The 16,551-nt window shown below is 43.9% G+C and overlaps 2 protein-coding genes across 15 annotated transcripts in view; both read left to right on the forward strand.

The window, feature by feature from the left end:
- The first annotated feature begins 963 nt into the window (after positions 1 to 963).
- Positions 964 to 14,096, forward strand: ubtfl (upstream binding transcription factor, like). Of its 10 annotated transcripts, none has more exons than XM_053628087.1 (20): positions 964 to 1,719; positions 4,722 to 4,810; positions 5,480 to 5,661; positions 5,833 to 5,916; positions 6,021 to 6,176; positions 6,328 to 6,392; positions 6,476 to 6,596; positions 6,706 to 6,816; positions 6,905 to 7,038; positions 9,323 to 9,464; positions 9,569 to 9,610; positions 9,715 to 9,828; positions 9,904 to 10,059; positions 10,187 to 10,315; positions 10,674 to 10,759; positions 10,874 to 11,063; positions 11,188 to 11,235; positions 12,450 to 12,581; positions 12,880 to 13,002; positions 13,408 to 14,096. In XM_053628087.1, exons 2-20 carry the CDS (start codon positions 4,753 to 4,755, stop codon positions 13,495 to 13,497), a joined length of 2,163 nt encoding a protein of 720 aa, XP_053484062.1. In that variant the 5' UTR covers positions 964 to 1,719; positions 4,722 to 4,752; the 3' UTR covers positions 13,498 to 14,096. The 10 variants fall into 10 exon arrangements, with proteins under 10 accessions (XP_053484062.1, XP_053484064.1, XP_053484063.1 ...); XM_053628089.1 differs by lacking the exon at positions 964 to 1,719 and adding an exon at positions 1,734 to 2,207; XM_053628088.1 differs by lacking the exon at positions 964 to 1,719 and adding an exon at positions 1,734 to 2,204 and having other exon boundaries at positions 4,696 to 4,810.
- Positions 14,097 to 14,221: 125 nt separating this feature from the next.
- Positions 14,222 to 16,551, forward strand: part of asap1a (ArfGAP with SH3 domain, ankyrin repeat and PH domain 1a) — a 67,022-nt gene continuing 64,692 nt past the window's right edge. For 2 of the 5 annotated variants that reach the window (XM_053628077.1, XM_053628076.1), the window contains exon 1: positions 14,222 to 16,551. This exon is cut by the window's right edge and continues 209 nt beyond it. The gene's annotated coding sequence lies outside the window, so the exon portion shown is untranslated. The other 3 variants (XM_053628075.1, XM_053628074.1, XM_053628073.1) reach the window with 2 other exon arrangements.

Here is a 16,551-nt window from a genome sequence, read left to right on the forward strand (position 1 = left end):
TCGAAGGGATCATTCATAGCATGTCCTCTAGGTACCTGAGAAATTTGAGTACCGTGCCACATACTTTTGAAAACACAAGTATTCATAAACATTTTGCCTTTTGGTTCCTTTCTTTTGCGGCTCAGCATTGCAGTAACCTTTCAACCTCTTGGCATGCAAATAAATGCTTCTGTTCTGTTCATTTCCTGTTCAGTCTTATTCCCAGCTGTGCTTCTGAACCTACCTTTCACTCATTCATTCACATTCTACTTCTCCTCGTCGTGTTCTTCAGGCTCCGCATTGCGCTTCCTGCGCCTTTGGTGCTTGCCCCATTTAAATGCTGCTTGCAGATTTTATGATGATTATTATCATTATTATTATTGTTTATGGACGCAGCAGTAGTAGTGTTTATAATAGTGAAAGGTAATTTTGCCTTGTCATAGTCCTTGATATCTAAAACTACTTTAGTGGTCACTACAGGCACTCCATTCTTTCTTCTAAGATTAGCTTTTACCCTAATTGTAATTTACTCTAGTTGTTAGCAATTACCTTATTAATTAATTAATTTATATGTTTTAATAGAGTGTATGTGAATTGTGACCACAGCAATGAATTTCCTTACAAAATAAAAGCCCTGGTGTGTGTGTGTGTGTGTGTGTGTATATATATATATATATATATATATATATATATATATATATATATATATATATATATAAACAAAACAAAACAAAACCCAAACAAACAAGCAGCACTAATTCCACTTCACACCCAAATCATGATAGCATACTTCACTGTAGTTGACTAAAATCTTCGCGCCATGTTCCTACAGCGAGTATAGACTTTTATTTTGATGGCTGTCATTTGACCCGTTGATCACGTGGAGGAAAAATAAAAGCCCACATACTATTTTGCACCACTTACTGATAAGCAGAACCAAGTCATGTTGCAGATTGTATATTTTTTTTTTTACTTGTGTTTCATTGGCTTTGTTTGTTTGTTTATTTATTTACTTATATATTTTTTAAAGCAGTGATTCCTAGTATTGCTTCCAGTCATAGAGAACCTCCTTTCTGCATAGTATTACACGTCGACACGAAGGTCACGTGACATGTGGTCAGTTAGTTACTTGATTAGTTAGTCAGGTGTGTGTGTGTGTGTTAGTGTAACCACGACAACAACATATGCAGATCATGGGTAGTGTAGGACCAGAGCTAAACTGGACGGATTTAGTTTGTTTACGTACAGTGTTGGTTTTAGGCAGGATGTGATAGAGGTCAGGGATGGGGTGGTAGTTAGGGTGGCAAGGCAGTTTTCAGGGTGGCAGCGACCACCCCAACATGACAACAAGGCTGCTGGTGAGCTACTGTTTAGCAGGAGAGAGAGTGTGTGTGTTGAGACCGAGTCCTGATGCTTAAGGCTCGGGGATGTTTGGTGCTTGTCCACGGCGTCTCCTCCTCCTCTTCTTCCTCTTCCTGAGCTCTGACACCACCTCACTAACCCGGCAAACACACTTCCACAAAGTCTGCACGGCTCGCATGTCCTCTCAAACAAAGGAATTACACACCGACGTGGATTTATCAGTTTTAACGGACGCCTGTTTTGACAGAAGGGAGTGTATGAGCTCAGCTAACTCCCACTTCACCTCCACTATATCCGCTGTGTGTCTGGGATTTAATGCTCCTGGGCTGAGAGAAGGTGCTGAAGACGAATAAAGTTAAAAGAGTGGGCTGTTTTCAAGTATGGACTTGTTTTATGGAGAGAAAAAAAAATGAATAAAAGAAGAATGTCGAGAATTTTTTAAAGATAATCTGACATTAGCTGGGTTAACGCTCTTGTTGTTGTGGTGGTGCTCAGCAGTGAAGTGGGTGTCTTCGCCTGTGCCTGTGCTACAACCTGAATAAAAACACACGAAACATTGACTTTATACGTTTAAAACCTGTGTGAAAAATACAAACACATTTGATATTTTCTACGTCTCAAAGTCCGCCTTTTGCCCCCTTTCTTCTCGTATGTTTTCCCCCGGAGTTCCTCCCCCTGCGGCGCTGGGCGGAGTTTCATACCGAACCAGACGCTCCTTTTGTCGGATCCGTTTCGACTTGACTCCCCGGGGTTTACGGCGTTAACAAAATCCACACTTTTTTACACTTAATAAACATTAACTGCGTTTAAGTCGGACAGCATACCGATTGCGAGGACGGTCTAGCATTGCGTGTTGCAAAAAAAAGGTGAGTCGTTTGATGATTTTCGGGTCGTTTTGTACGATTTTCACACCCCGCGTCCCCGAGTCTTTGTAACATTCATGGCGGCTCTGCAGTGAAGACTTCGGGGCGAAGAAAGGCTCAAGGGCCCGCTCGCACTCCGTTTTTGCGAATACAACACGGAAAGCTGTGCATTATCGAAGCCTGCGTTTAGGAGTCGTCCTAAAAACACCATAGGATCACGTATGGTTTTAATTTGACCCACATTTGTAAACCATTAAACACATTTTCTGTTTTTTTCCCCCTTATCTTCTTCACGAAAATCGGTTTATTTTCCAAACGACGCGTTCGCCACTACTACAGTTTATTTATTTAAAAAAAACTATTCCTATGAAAGCAGAAATGTGTGAATAGTCGCAAATGTTTTGTTTTGTTTTACTAGTGTAAAAAACAGTCGTGTTGTTTTCTGCTGGCTAGCCGAGGCGTCGTTGCCAGCGGAAGCTGTGTGCTGACTCCTCCCGGAATCACGGCGCCATTACTGGGCTCGGGTGCAGACAATGGTCGGTAACACCGCAGGAAATTCTCAGCGGATAATCGATTCAGATACCGACACTGATTTGAAGCGCCTTCCGACACGATTAACACCAAACCGGTTAATTAAAACAACCGTCGAGTTGTCGTTAAAACTAACTTTTAATTTTTAACAAAATTTTTTACTTTGTAGGAGTTTGAGAATAATTTGGCGTTGATGGCAGCTGCTATTCGAAGCTTAAACGCGAATAATTCCTTAAAAATGTCGGAGTTTGGCTGTTAAAAGGAGGAAATGTTTAATTTAGGGCCTGTCTTGTTTTTTTGGCTCGGTTGACCTTGTGCGGGCGGAATGAGACTGGAACCCGGGAAAAGCGACGCCACTGCTCGGGGAGGGCGGATGGACATGGGCCCTGACCAACAAAACCAAACCGAACCACAAATATTCTCATTTATTTCTGTTTGTTTACAATTCGTACAGTGTGAATTAGTTGAAGGAAACCGAATACTAATTACACGCTTATATTGTTTTGGGAAATATATAACTTAACCAGTATAAGTTCGCTAGGCTGCTATTAGCAGCGTGCTAATGTGTCTGAGCTAGCTAACGTTAGCTGCTAGTAACGTTTAGTAGTGAACAAAAAAAAAGCTGTTTAGTTTACTTGACTATTCGTAAAAGAAAAATAAACAAATAAAACGACCAACGACGGTGTGTCGGATATATTTATGAAAGGTGTGTGTGTGTGTGTGTGTTCTTTAGACTTTAGTTTTTGAATATTTTTTCTGCGTTTTAGCGCCAGCTATGGTTAAAACAGGTTAATCAGCTAAGTAGCTGGAGGTCTCTTCCTAGCACCAGGTGGGAAAGTCCATGACTGGGTGAACAGTGTTTTCCACCAGTTTTTGCACAAAAATAGGGTCCAACAGTGTCGATTTCCACATTGTTTGCTTTTAAACCATGTGTAAAAGAAAAAAACAAATTAGGCACTTTTGTTTGGTGAAAAGACGAATCCAATCCTAGACATTGTGCATCTTCAAAATTTTCAGTGTAATGAGCAGCCTGGGACTGTTTTGTTGCAGGATTTTCAAACATGTCCAATATTTTCGTTTTTGTCTCGTCTATAAGTTGTTCTATCCGTGTGTGTCGGCTCCAGCAGCCCGAGTTAAGTTTTCTACATCAAGCACATGTGGCCTCTCATCAGACATCATCTGACTCTGGAGGTTGGACCTGATACTCCACTCTATAACAACCAGCCAACCCAAGTCATGTTCTTTTAACACCCAGAGCTCGAAATTGGCATGATAAGTTTACGAAACGCTTCGTTTAACATTTATTACAGTCATTACAGTACCGGTTGCAACTCACACAGCTGTGTGGACCAGTTCTCTGTGTGGGAGAACATCCAGCTGTTTTCCATACCGCTTATCGTACACAGGGTCGCGTGGCACCTGGAGCCTATCCCAGGGGACACCCAGTCACGCGCACACACACCCGTTCACACACTACGGACAGATTGGAAATGCCAGTCAGGACGCTTACGGGATGCGTCATTGTACTGGGGAGGAAACCGGAGTACCCCCATGAAGCACAGGAGAACGCGCAAACCACGAAAATCGAACCCTCAACCCCATAGGTGCGAGGCCAACGTGCTAACTACTAAGCCACTGTGTGCCCCTCCCAACTAATTATAATATAAAAACTATGGTGTATTTAAAAAAAATTCCATTCATTCATCTTCAATAAACACTCAGGGAGTCGGTCACAGCACACATGGGGATATGTTTAGCATAAGCAGTTCACCTACTAACAAAGCCGTGTTTTTTAAAAGTAGAAGAAAACCCACATGGCAAGTAATCCGAGCTACAAGTATGGGGCATGGGATCGAAATTATTTGGAGTTTGGAGTAACGTGAGAGAAAGAAGTGCCACACCTTTAATGATTTGCAGCATGTTTTTTAACGACCTGTTTGTTTGTTTTTGTCTTGCACTCAGGTTTGAGGGTTTGTCTTTCTGCAGGTCGGGTCAGAGCCACCTTGACTGTGTAGTCATGAATGGCAGCAGCAGCGTGGCTGGCACCCAGACTGGGCGAATCAAACTCGAACCAGGTAGGCAGGCTGCCATCTCGCCGCTTTTCCTACGACCGTCCCGCACCTGCGTCTCGTCACATTTTGGAAACTTACTCTTGTAGTAGTTTGACGCTGTTGTCCAAGATTGCATGACGTCAATTTGAATAAAGCAACTGCCAAACAAATACATGTAAAAGTGTGTTCTGTAAGCCCCCGAGACCTGATTTATGTTACGTAGACCTATATTTTCTTCTCTGTTTGCCTCTGAGCGCTATGCTTACCTATAAACCGTCCTCAAACAGGCTTCAGTGCACAAGAGTAAACCAAGTGAGTCTTTAAGAAGAAATCTTTTTTGTAGGGGGAAAGAAAAAAAAAAAAAGTTTCTTGTAAACAAAGCGTTTTAATTTTCTAACATCTTTGTATGAGGATTTGAGGACTTGATTTTCCCTCCTAACGTTTTAGCTGGTTCTCAAACTATAATTCGTGAACTTTCCACGTTAGGTCCAAGACGTTTTATTTACAAGCCTTCTCATTCTCAGGTTCTCGAGGAAACCCATGCAGTAAATTGGTTAATAATGAGAAGAACTCAATACTAAATATAATAAAAGCAATCGGGGAGCCCCCCCGTCTGGGTTTCACGGTCTTTTGAGGAGCCCTGCAGCCGACAATGTGAAATAAATACGCAATTTGTGTGTATCTTTGTGCTAGATGTTGACGTGTGGAGTAAGGAGGACTGCCTGACGCTGCTAGAGAGGATTAGGAGTCTGTTGCCCGATGGAGACACTTTGAAATACAAGACCACCGAGTCTCATTTTGACTGGGACAAAGTGGGCTTTGGGAACTTCACCGGGGTCATGTGTAAGCAGAAATGGCAGAAGGTTTCCACCGAGGTGAGCCAACTATAAACAGACGAGTGCGTGCAGACGTGTGTGTTCTAACAAGATGGTCAAGAATTATTATTATTATTATTATTATTATTATTATTATTTTAAATCAGCATAAATATTCTGTGATGTTTTATAGAGTTGTGAGATTTTATAGCGTCGTTGCTTGTCTCGTAGGTTCGGAAATACAGGACGATGACGGAGCTCATCGTCGACGCAATGGAATATGTAAAGAACCCTTATAAAGGAAAGAAACTGAAGGTAATGGCAGTGTATGTCAGAACGATAAGAATGTTCAAGACTTCATTTGACAGTTCCTTTGCCGTTATATTCAACGCACGTCGTTTATTTGACCTCCTCCATAGACACATCCTGACTTCCCCAAGAAGCCCCTCACACCCTACTTTCGTTTCTTCATGGAGAAGAGAGCCAAGTATGCAAAAATCCACCCAGAGATGAGCAACCTAGATCTGACCAAGATCCTCTCCAAAAAATACAAAGAGCTCCCTGAAAAGAAAAAGGTAGGCACACTAAATGAACACATGACTGGATTTTTTTTTTTTTATTATAATTTTTTTTTTAGTTCTGAAAAGCAATTGGTATTTTGATTTGTTTTTTTTGTTTTTTTTTCTGTTTTGCATCGTATCATAAAGATATGTTTCTTTTATTTAGCTCAAATACATTCAGGAATTCCAGAGGGAGAAGGAGTCCTTTGAGAAAAACATGGCACGGTTCAAGTAAGCACCCCCTTCCAGTCCCTTTTGAAATAAGACTGTTTTTAAAAGCCGTCTCCTAAACAAGCACGCACGTCTTTCGTTAGAGAAGACCATCCTGAGCTGATAGAAGAACGAAAGAAGTCAGACCTCCCGGAGAAGCCCAAAACTCCTCAGCAGCTGTGGTACAACCACGAAAAGAAAACCTTCATGAAGCTTCACCCGGAGGCGAGTCTGTTTAAAAATAAAAATAAACGACGCTTAAAAGTTATCGGTCAAATCGTCTTACGGGAAAGTCCTACGTCCGGATTATAAACTTGTTGTTTCGTATTTCAAGGTAAGTCAGAAGGAGCTGAAAGAAGCTTTACGGCGTCAGTGGTCGCAGCTCTCGGACAAAAAGCGGCTGAAATGGATCAGCAAAGCGCTGGAGCTGCAGAAGAACTACGAGGTATGTTGCACCACAATAAAGAACAAAGTTCTTGAAGTAGAGCTGCTTTTAATTTTTTATTTATTTATTTTTTAAATCTGCCTTTCAGGACAGCTTGCGGGCGTACCACGAAGCACACCCAGATGCAAACTCCGAAGAACACGTCACTCAGAAGTCCGTCCTGACCAAAGCCGAGCGGCAGCTCAAGGACAAGTTTGACGGACGGCCCACTAAGCCACCGCCGTAGGTGTTGTCCGGTAGCTTAACGAGCACCACGTTCCAACCTTGATTTCTGCCCGTCTCGTTTTCGCATTTTCGGCAGATTTAGTCCCAAGCGTGCAGCTAGGAAGCAGTGTGTGACTACTAATGCCAACATTAAACACATATCAGCATATTTCCTGCACACATATCCTAAAATAGCACAGGCAGACAGGCTCCTGAGTGGCACAACAGAGAAGCGTTCGCCCTGGGAGACCAAGAGAGCAAAACTGGGGGGAGCGGGAGCGCAGAGAACTATAAAAAGCTACTGACTCTGTGCTTTGAAAAGGGTTTTTACTGTCTCTACTATAGTGTTAGTTGCGGTTACTTTTATATAGAGCTTTTCACGTTGTATGGGGGAAACCTTCTCATCCACCACTACTGTGTAGTATCCACCTGGATGATGTGACTGCAGCCATATTGCACCAGAACACCCAAAACACCAGCTGTTAGTGGAGAGGAGAGAGTGATGTAGCCAATTCAGGGATGGAGATTATTAGGGGTCCATGATGGATGAGATCCAATGGGGGAATTTCTCCAGGACACCGGGGGTTATACCCCTACTCTTTTACGATAAGTGTCCTGGGATTTTTAATGACCACAGAGGGTCAGGACCTCGGTTTAACGTCTCAACTGAAGGACAGTGCTGTTTTTATGGTGTAGTGTCCCCCGTCGCTATACTGGGGCTTTAGGCCCAAGACAGACCACAGGGTGAGCGCCCCCTGCTGGCCTCACTAATACCACTTCCAGCAGCAACCTTGGTTTTCCCCAGGAGGTCTCCAATCCAGGTACTGTCCAGACTCAACCCTGATTAGCTTCAGTGGGAGCCAAAATCATAGGAGAGTTCCATGGTTTACTGTAGGAATAATAAATACAGGCTTACCTTTGTTTTGAAAAGTGTTGGGAGAAAAAACCGTGCATGATCGATTATAGGCCAAGTCAGTTCTCAAGAGCATATCCGAAGCATTTGCGCTCGTCTATATTAAACCGTATCGAATGGTTCATTTCAAGAAAAACACTCAAGTCCATAATTCTTGCCTGTATGGAATGATTGATTCTTTACAAGTTAAAATTTTTTATTTATTTAATTTTTTTTAAAAAATTGAGTCGCTGTGGGTTTGTTTTTCAGTTTCTATCGCAAGCTCTAAAGCACAAGATAACTTTGTTGTGCACATCATTTATGGTGCTGTGTGTCAACCAGCCTTCAGAGGAGCATTGGGGTATATATTTGGGGTAAGAAGGTGATTGTGTACCCACAAACACACAGACCCCCCCCCCACCCCCCCTTTTTTTTTTTTTTTTTTTTTGCTTTGCAGGTTTTTATCGAAGGTGCAGAATAATATTTCCCTAAATGCAATAAGTATAAACAATACAGATTTTCCATCTTGACATGTAAAAACACCAGTACCATTCAGTACACCTCTCGCAGGGAGGCTGCGGACGTGGCCCCACTACTTTGTAAAAGCGAAGTCTGTTAAAAACCTCACTCAGTAAGATGTGAAAATAATCAGCTTGCGACAGAAAGCATTTAAAAGCGCTGTCTATAAATATAATTTTGCTCTGTTCTCACGGTTTCTTCGGCTGCCGTCTGTAATGAATCTGTTTCTATGATAAAGTTTTATACTCCGCTATATTTGGAAGCCATGAAGCTGCAACGTTTGTAACGGAAGGGCAAAATCCCCATTTTGTCGCAGAAATTGTGGTGGCGTGACGGGTTTCTCCACACTACACATTCAGCCTGTAGAGGGCGCACAAGCCACGGTTTTTACAATGATAAACATGTTTATTAATATGTATTATCCGTTGTATCGGTGGAATACAGTGATGTTTTTCTTGTATGAACGTGTCCAATTATCTTTTTTTTTTTTTATTAGAAAAAGTAGCAATTTTTAAAAATCCGTTACGTTTTTTTTCCGTTAAAGTGCTTCAACTCCCTGATCCCGAGAAGCTACTTTTCTACGAATCGTATAATTATGAGGTTCTATCTATCCGGCAAATTCTGTAACTTTAAGCCCCGTAAAATTCTGACCCTCACTAAGATTAAAGGAGATACAGTATTCAACTTTGTATATTTTAATTAAGCGATATGTTTAATATGAAGCGATATCTTGTTGGAAAACGTCACATACTATCCGGCGGCGTTTAAATAACATCCGAACGTCGTCATGGCACGAACTCGAAACGAGCGTGGAACACGAACGTATTAAACTGGAACGTATCGGTAAGGGAGTTTTACCTGCAGAGACGGCGATCAGCTTTTGTCCTGCAGGAATGGGTATTCTTTGTACTGTGCCGAGCTGATGGTGAACATGAAGGACGTCCCGAGCACAGAGAGGATGGTCCTGTGCAGCAAGCAGTGGAAAATGATGACCCAGAAAGAGAAAGACATGTTCCAGAAGCGATGCGAACAGGTACGCTGTCACGCCAAAAGAAATACTCGAATGATAATTATAGTAATGACGGAGCAGTACTGGTTTCACCACGTCAGACCATTCTTATACTTTTGCCTCATCAGAAAAAGAAGCAGTACGAGATCGATCTCCAGAGGTTCCTTGAGGTGGGGATTCACGTGCAAACAGAATGAAACACCTAAGACGTATTTAACCGTTGTATTCTTAAGCAACTTGTGTTTTGTTTATTGGCGGGGGTTGCTCACTACAGACTCTGCCAGAAGAAGAAAGGGATCGAGTACTGACTGAGGAGAAGCTTGGAGGCTCCAAGCTGAGCCTTGTGGGTGCAGGTGGCACTTTTGTGACTAAGTCCCCATCAGGCAAGGTGAGTGAACCCTAGTTCTAGCATATCGGACACCTGAGAGGTGTTGATTAATCTGATGACGTCCCCGGGGTATAGGACCGGGGTCGGGACTCCGAGTTGGACCAGTGGGTCCACGGGCTGCCGAAGGAGAAGAGAGACGGGAAGAAAAAGACGCAGCTTCCCGAGACGCCCAAAACGGCAGAGGAGATGTGGCAGCAGAGCGTGATCGGTGACTACCTGGCCAAATACAGGGTGAGCCCGACTCTCGGTTCAGTCCGAATCTTACCGGGACGAGGTTACAGACGCCGACGGTAAAGCCGATCGTTTTGTAGATCAGATAAGCAAAAAACGGTGTGTGTGTGTGTGTGTGTGTTTACAGAACGACAGGAAGAAAGCTCAGAGCGCCATGGAGGCTACTTGGAAGGGCATGGAGAAGAAAGAGAAAATTCCCTGGATCAAGAAGGCAGCCGAGGACCAGAAGCGATACGAGGTTCAGTACCGGACTGTGGTCAGTGACCAAACGTTTTGACCACCGTCTTCTCATCCGTATTAAGAAACGTCAAAATGTCGGTCGTGTCCTAACCTTCATATTCCGCAGAGTAAAGCACGGGGCGGAGCGAAACGGAGGGTGCTGCTTTCGCAGCTCTAGCCGTCGTTTCTTTAATCCCATGTTGGAACTTGACGTTACTGTATTTCGCTGTATAGTGCTGGATATGAAATGTGACTTTGTCATTGCACTGGCTTCATTACACAGTCACCGCTATTGATCATTGCCTTTGTCCCTTTTTTTTTTTTATGTTTAATTTGCCTGAAGCAAGCTGAAATCCCGTTTTTGCTTTCTTTCTTTCTTTCTTTTCATCCTGCAGAGAGAGCTGGTCGAGATGAGGACCGTGCCATCGGGTCAAGGTCAGAGGAAGCCAAAGTTCGACGGAGAGCCCAAGAAACCTCCCGTGTGAGTGGTGAACCTGCACGCCAGCGCCGGCTCGGAGACCACCCGAGTGTAGAAGAACCGTTCGCCCGCCTGCTCGTCTAACGTCCTCGTCCTTCTCTCTCCTTTTTGATGCAGGAGTGGCTATCAGATGTTTTCGCAGGAGCTGCTCACAAACGGTGAGTTAAATCACTTCAGCCTCAAGGAGCGCATGGTGGAGATCGGCAAGCGCTGGCACAAGCTCAGCCAGAGCCAGAAGGACAAGTACAAGAAGCAGGTGGAGGAGCAGCAACTCGAATACAAAGCCGAGTTGGACGCCTGGGTGAAGGTACACGCCGCGTGCCGCTTTACATTTTGTCCGCACGCTTCAAATCAGAAGTCACCTTTCAAGTCCGTAGCCTCGAAAGTGCGCACGTCCGTGAACGTGTCTTCTCTTCTGCTTCCTTTCTCAGTCTCTCTCTCCTCAGGAGCGAGCCGTTTACAAAGAATTCTCTTCTACAGTGAGTGTCTCAGTCCGGTCAATTCATTATCACTATTTAATTAACTCTCGCTTATTAACAGCTTTCATATCGTGCAGCTTGTCGCGAGTCATTTTAGACACCACAGCGAGTCAGTCCTCGGGGAGCCCCGTTCAGTCCGCGTTTTAATTCGGCTCCGGTTCCGAAAGAGTGCTTTTCGCGTAGGCGTATGCAGCGTCTAATCCGTTTGAACCAAACCCTGGCGTGTTTTACGGGCAGGTGAGCGTTTCGGACTCTAGCGTGAGAAAGCGATGCAGTAATACACCCATCGCAGGAAGCGAACCGAACATAATGTCTGTTTTGGGTTGCGGCATTTCTGTTTCGTAGACGCGTAGACGTTAACGACCGACGCCTAGTAGTTCCTACTCAGCGTGTGGCTCGAGGTCCCTTTCCAAAAACCTTCACGCTCCCTGTCCCTCAGTGGTGGAATGAACTTCCAACCTCAATTCTCTTCCACCTCGACTCTGCGCACTTTGCTTCTCTAGAACTCAATTATAAATCTTGTACGGTAGCGCTACTTGTATTGTTCTCCGCTCGATACATCGCTTTGCTCGCACGTCCTCATTTGTAAGTCGCTTTGGATTAAAGCGTCCGCTAAATGAACAGACGGAAAGAAATGAACGATGGCGGATTTGAACGATAACGAATAACCTTGGCGCCGATAACGGATTGATAGAGTGAAAGTGGCCCAACCCACCCGTGGCAGGTGATCATCGTTCCCCGGCCGGGTTTCCTAGCTCGGGCGCGGTTAGCGCCGAAATGCAGTAGGAGTACGGATTGCTCGGGGGTCCCTGAGAACTCAACGCGTAGGGTATACACGTTTATAACTGTGCATGTGTTCCAATGCGCTGCACTGCATGGCGAGTACGTTTAGTTGAATAAGACTAAGAATAGAGAGTATTTTGTAGCATTGTCATCTTATTAGTTAGATATGAGTAGTTTTTTTGAAATCTGTATTATGTGCATTTATGAAACGGAACTAACCTGACTTCAGGCATTAATGATTCTGTGGGCTGCTTTGCAGAGCTACTAATCGTCGCTTTGAGCTTGAACTATTGTTTTCTTGTGTTTTTTTTTGTTTTGTTTTGTTTTGTTGTTTTTCTTTTTCTTTTTTTTTCTTCCCGTGTTGCTCTCTCTCCTCGTCTTCCCCCTTCCTACCCCCCCGCCCCTCCTCTCCCCTGTTTGTGTCTCCACAGAAACGAAAGAGCACGTCAAAGGCGCGAGGTCCCGGAGCCAAAGTGCGTGTCACCAAGGGGAAGGCGGTAGGTGCCCGAGCTGCAGCGCTGGGGGCCGGGGGGGGCAAACGTTCCATGGCGTACCGGGTCAAGGTAACGCCCGCTTTCTCTGGGCCACTCGCCCAACACAGTAAAAAAAAAAAAAAAAAAAAGCAAATCAATGGGCCACTCAGGCCTCAGCGTCAGGGAAATAGTGTTGAGAAATGTATTAGTCTGACGAGCAGCCTGCAATGGCTCTGTTTAAGCGTAGCGAAGGCTGTGGCTTCACTACGCTTAAAGAAAAACCTAAAAGCTAAGCTGAGAATTCTGGATGTTTTGCAATGTGACTGAGTGAGTTAGAAGGGGGAGAATAACTGCTTATTAGAGACAAGTGTGACTCTGTGGCTTCCAGCAGGACACCTCAGATTCAGAGGAAGAAGACGATAAGACAAACTCGACAGACTCGGAGGACGAAGATGACGAATCCTCGGCTTCCACAGATAGCGACGATGAGGACGATGACGAAGAGGACGAGGTGAGGATATAAGTGAGGCGTAAAACCTAGATCGGGGGGTTTTTCGGTCTTATCCACGAAAGTGCCGGCGTGGCCACGGGATTTCGTTCCAACCCGTCAGGAGCCACACCCGATCCCACCTGCGTCTAATCATCGTCAGGTGTGGCTCCTGCTCGGTATGAAATGAAAACACCGGAACTTTGCAGGGAAGCTTTAACGACCCCAGCAGATTAACGAGAACATGTGACGCACATTTGAAATTGAAATATTCCTTTTAATTTTTATTTTTTTTAAAAAATGTATAACTCGGGGTGGGGTGGGGTGGGGTGGGGGGGGGTCTAATTATGCTTGAAAGATTGTTGAAATTCACTTTATAGAGAAGCCGTACTCGTCATAGCCATACACGATTTCCTGCACGCTTTACAGAACGACGAGGATGATGACGAAGACGACGAAGACCAGTCGGACGGCTCGAGCAGCTCGTCGGAGGACAGCAGCGATTCAGATTCAGACTAACGAACCCTCTCGAAGGGAGTCGGGTGTGCAGGACACGCCCCCTAACAACATCCCTTCCTGACAATAGGGGAGGGGCCGAGTAGCTGTGAGCACACAGCACGCGCTAACGCGTCTGTCTCTCTTCAGTGAGAGATGCAGGACTCAGAAGAGTGACAGCTCTTCTCTCTTTTTATATATATATATATATATATATATATATATATATATATATATATATATATATATATATATATATATATATATATAAAATGTCCAATTTACGGGCTTAAAAGTCAACTGGACAACCTCTTATTAATGAGCTGTTACTTGTGTGTTTATTGAAGCAATTTTTATTGCCTTTATATAGGTGTGTTATTAAAAATTGTGTTGCTCGTTCCTTTTTATTTTTATTTTTTTTGAAACGTTAACAGTGGTCTGAGGTGGACAGTGTGAGAGAAGGCCTTTTATAACCGAGGTAACGGAGAGTGGACCCCAGACGCCTGGGTTTGTACACCTCGGCCAGTTCATTGAAGCTCCGAGAGCTGTTAAGCTAATCTGGTCTCGTTTGTTCATTCTTGGGACAAATCCTCCGAAATAAATTGCACTTTTTTCCTCTTTTACTCTATGGTGTGTTGTCTGGAAAAAAAGTCATAAATGGTGTGTGCATGTTGCTCTCTCTTTCAGCAAAACCTGCACGTGCGTGTGTGGTAAACGCTCCACGCTTTTGTTATGATACTGTTTCTTTTCGTTTTTTTTTTTTTTTAACCGTTACTTACCACTTAGCAGGGCAGCAGAACGACTGAGGCAACAACTAATCGAATGGCTCCGAAGAAATTAAGCATAGCATGGGAACTGGCATCGTGGCAGCGCTGGCGCTTTACAGCTCCAGGGTCACCATTTCGAGCCAAAGCTCAAATTACCGTGTGTAGAATCTAACATGCGCTCACTGTAACTGTGTGGGTTTCCTCCAGGTTCTCTGGTTTCCTCCCAAAAACATGTCAGTAGGTCAGCTGGCTACACTAAATTGCCCTAAGTGTGTGTGAATGTGTCTGTGAGCATGCTGTCATGCCATGGAGTCCCATCCAGGATGTGTTCCCAGCTGGAAAGGTTCTGGATCTACTGCAACCCTGACAAGAATAAAGTGCTCGCTGAAGATGGATGAAAGCCTTTGTTACGCAATTAAATATTGGTAGTAATTTGAGTCGATCGCACTTGCATTCAAGTACTTTTAAGGGTTTTTATCATCTATTCGAGGGACTTATCAGTTCTTTTACATGCTATAAAAGTTTATAAACAAATTTAGTAGCAGCGTACGTTTCAACATGACATCATGTGGTAAAAGGGCTGATCTCAGAGCGGTCATATTGTAATGAGCGAGGAGAAGTGGTGACTCGGTGGATAAGGTTGCAATCCTAGGACTGTCAGAAACCCAACTGCATGCAATCGGTGTTTAATTTGAATAAAAGCATTACGGAAATAAATGCAGCGATGTTGACGTTACCTGGTTTGGCATGTGCTTTTCAATAACGTCCTTCCACGTGTTCTTCTAAAATGTTGACGTAACTTGTTGGCTAAGTGGTTTTTCCGCGCACCTCTTGGGTTGGGGGTTCGAATCCCGCCTCAGCCCCGTGTGCTCGAATTTCGCATGTTCTCCTCATGATTCCGGACGTTTCCTCCGGGTACTCTGGTTTCCTCCCCCAGTCCAAAGACACGGATTGTAGGCTGATTGGCATTTCCAGATTGTCCGTAGTATGTGAACGGGTGTGTGAATGTGTGATTGTGACTTGTGATGGGTTGGCACGCCGTCTAAGGTGTCCCCCGAATTGTGTCCCAAGTTCCCCTGGGATAGGCTCCCTGCTACCCTGTGTAGTATTAAGCGTTATGGAAAATGGGTCGATGTTAATGTAAAATAATAGGGCACGTAACTGTTAGACTAAGCTAATTTATCCACAAGCGTCGAGCTACTTTTACATTAGTGATGCACTGACAACAACTGAGTCAACGAATAACCGAAAATCCCCTAAACGTATCTTTTCTTTTCTTTTCTCCCCCCCTCTAAAGGGTCAGCCGACAAATTTAAAAAAAAAAGCGTAAACACCCTGCTGAAAACAAAACAAAAAAACAATAGAAACCATCACGGAAATTCTAATGGTTTCCACTACATTTCCCTTACAAACTATCAGCTGTAAACCATTACCATTATTGGTCCTTAATGGTATCCACTAGATGTAACATGCCACCAATAGCAGGCAACAAATTACGCACAGGGACCAATACAGTTTCCATTAGAACCATTACAAATCCTGTATTGTTTCATCTACTTCTCCTTCAGGGAAAATGTGTAGCTCAGCTTTGACCACTGCTATCATCTGCTGTTAATTTCCATCTCCAACCCCCCCATGCACTCGGGTTTATTACAGGAAAAGTTTGCCAGTTCTTCTGATGAACAAATCTGAATACGTCGAGCTGTGTAAGTGCAAGACGAGACGCCAGTTGGATTTTCTCCACTGGGTTCTTTTTTTTTTTTTTGCACATACTGTTTTACTAGTAGGATAACGTGTATGGGTTTTAGGACATAACCCGATGTTAAACTCCCCCCATTTCCCGACCCACCTCAGGCCCACATGGCCGGGCTTCTCGCTTCCTGTCCAGGCGGATCACCTCGCCAGTTCCAGATGGAGAAGATTAATGCGCACGTTCCGGCGGTGTAAGGATCCTGTCCGTGTGGGATTGTAATCTTTTGCTTTTTCTCTTCAATAACTTGGTGCAAAATGAAGTGAATATGGTGGCGCTGAGAAAGCTGGGGTTTAATAATGTACACTGTGATTTACTTTTACTTCTAAACCTACTAACAGGGGGTGAAACCACGGCGGTGTCGGTGAGTTCAAGGCTGTTAGGTGTGGTTTCTCCCTAGTGTTGGGGAAAATAATCTTCTACACAGATCAGACTATATGTATGTAGTTGTTTTAGTGCAGGTTACCGTTCTTTTGAAGTTTTTTTTTAAAAAAAAACAACCCTCTGTCTGATTATTATTATTATTATTATCTTTTGTAAACAGGTATAATCAGTTATCAA

This window comes from Ictalurus furcatus, chromosome 7 (genome assembly GCF_023375685.1).
Source record: "Ictalurus furcatus strain D&B chromosome 7, Billie_1.0, whole genome shotgun sequence".
Lineage (NCBI taxonomy): Eukaryota > Metazoa > Chordata > Actinopteri > Siluriformes > Ictaluridae > Ictalurus > Ictalurus furcatus.

Coding starts and splice junctions, on each gene's coding strand:
- ubtfl (XM_053628081.1), top strand. CDS start 4,287: ATGAAGCACAGGAGAACGCGCAAACCACGAAAATCGAACCCTCAACCC. Junction 10,316..10,673: donor AGGTTCAGTACCGGACTGTG/GTCAGTGACCAA, acceptor TTCATCCTGCAG/AGAGAGCTGGTCGAGATGAG. Junction 12,582..12,879: donor CCATGGCGTACCGGGTCAAG/GTAACGCCCGCT, acceptor TGTGGCTTCCAG/CAGGACACCTCAGATTCAGA.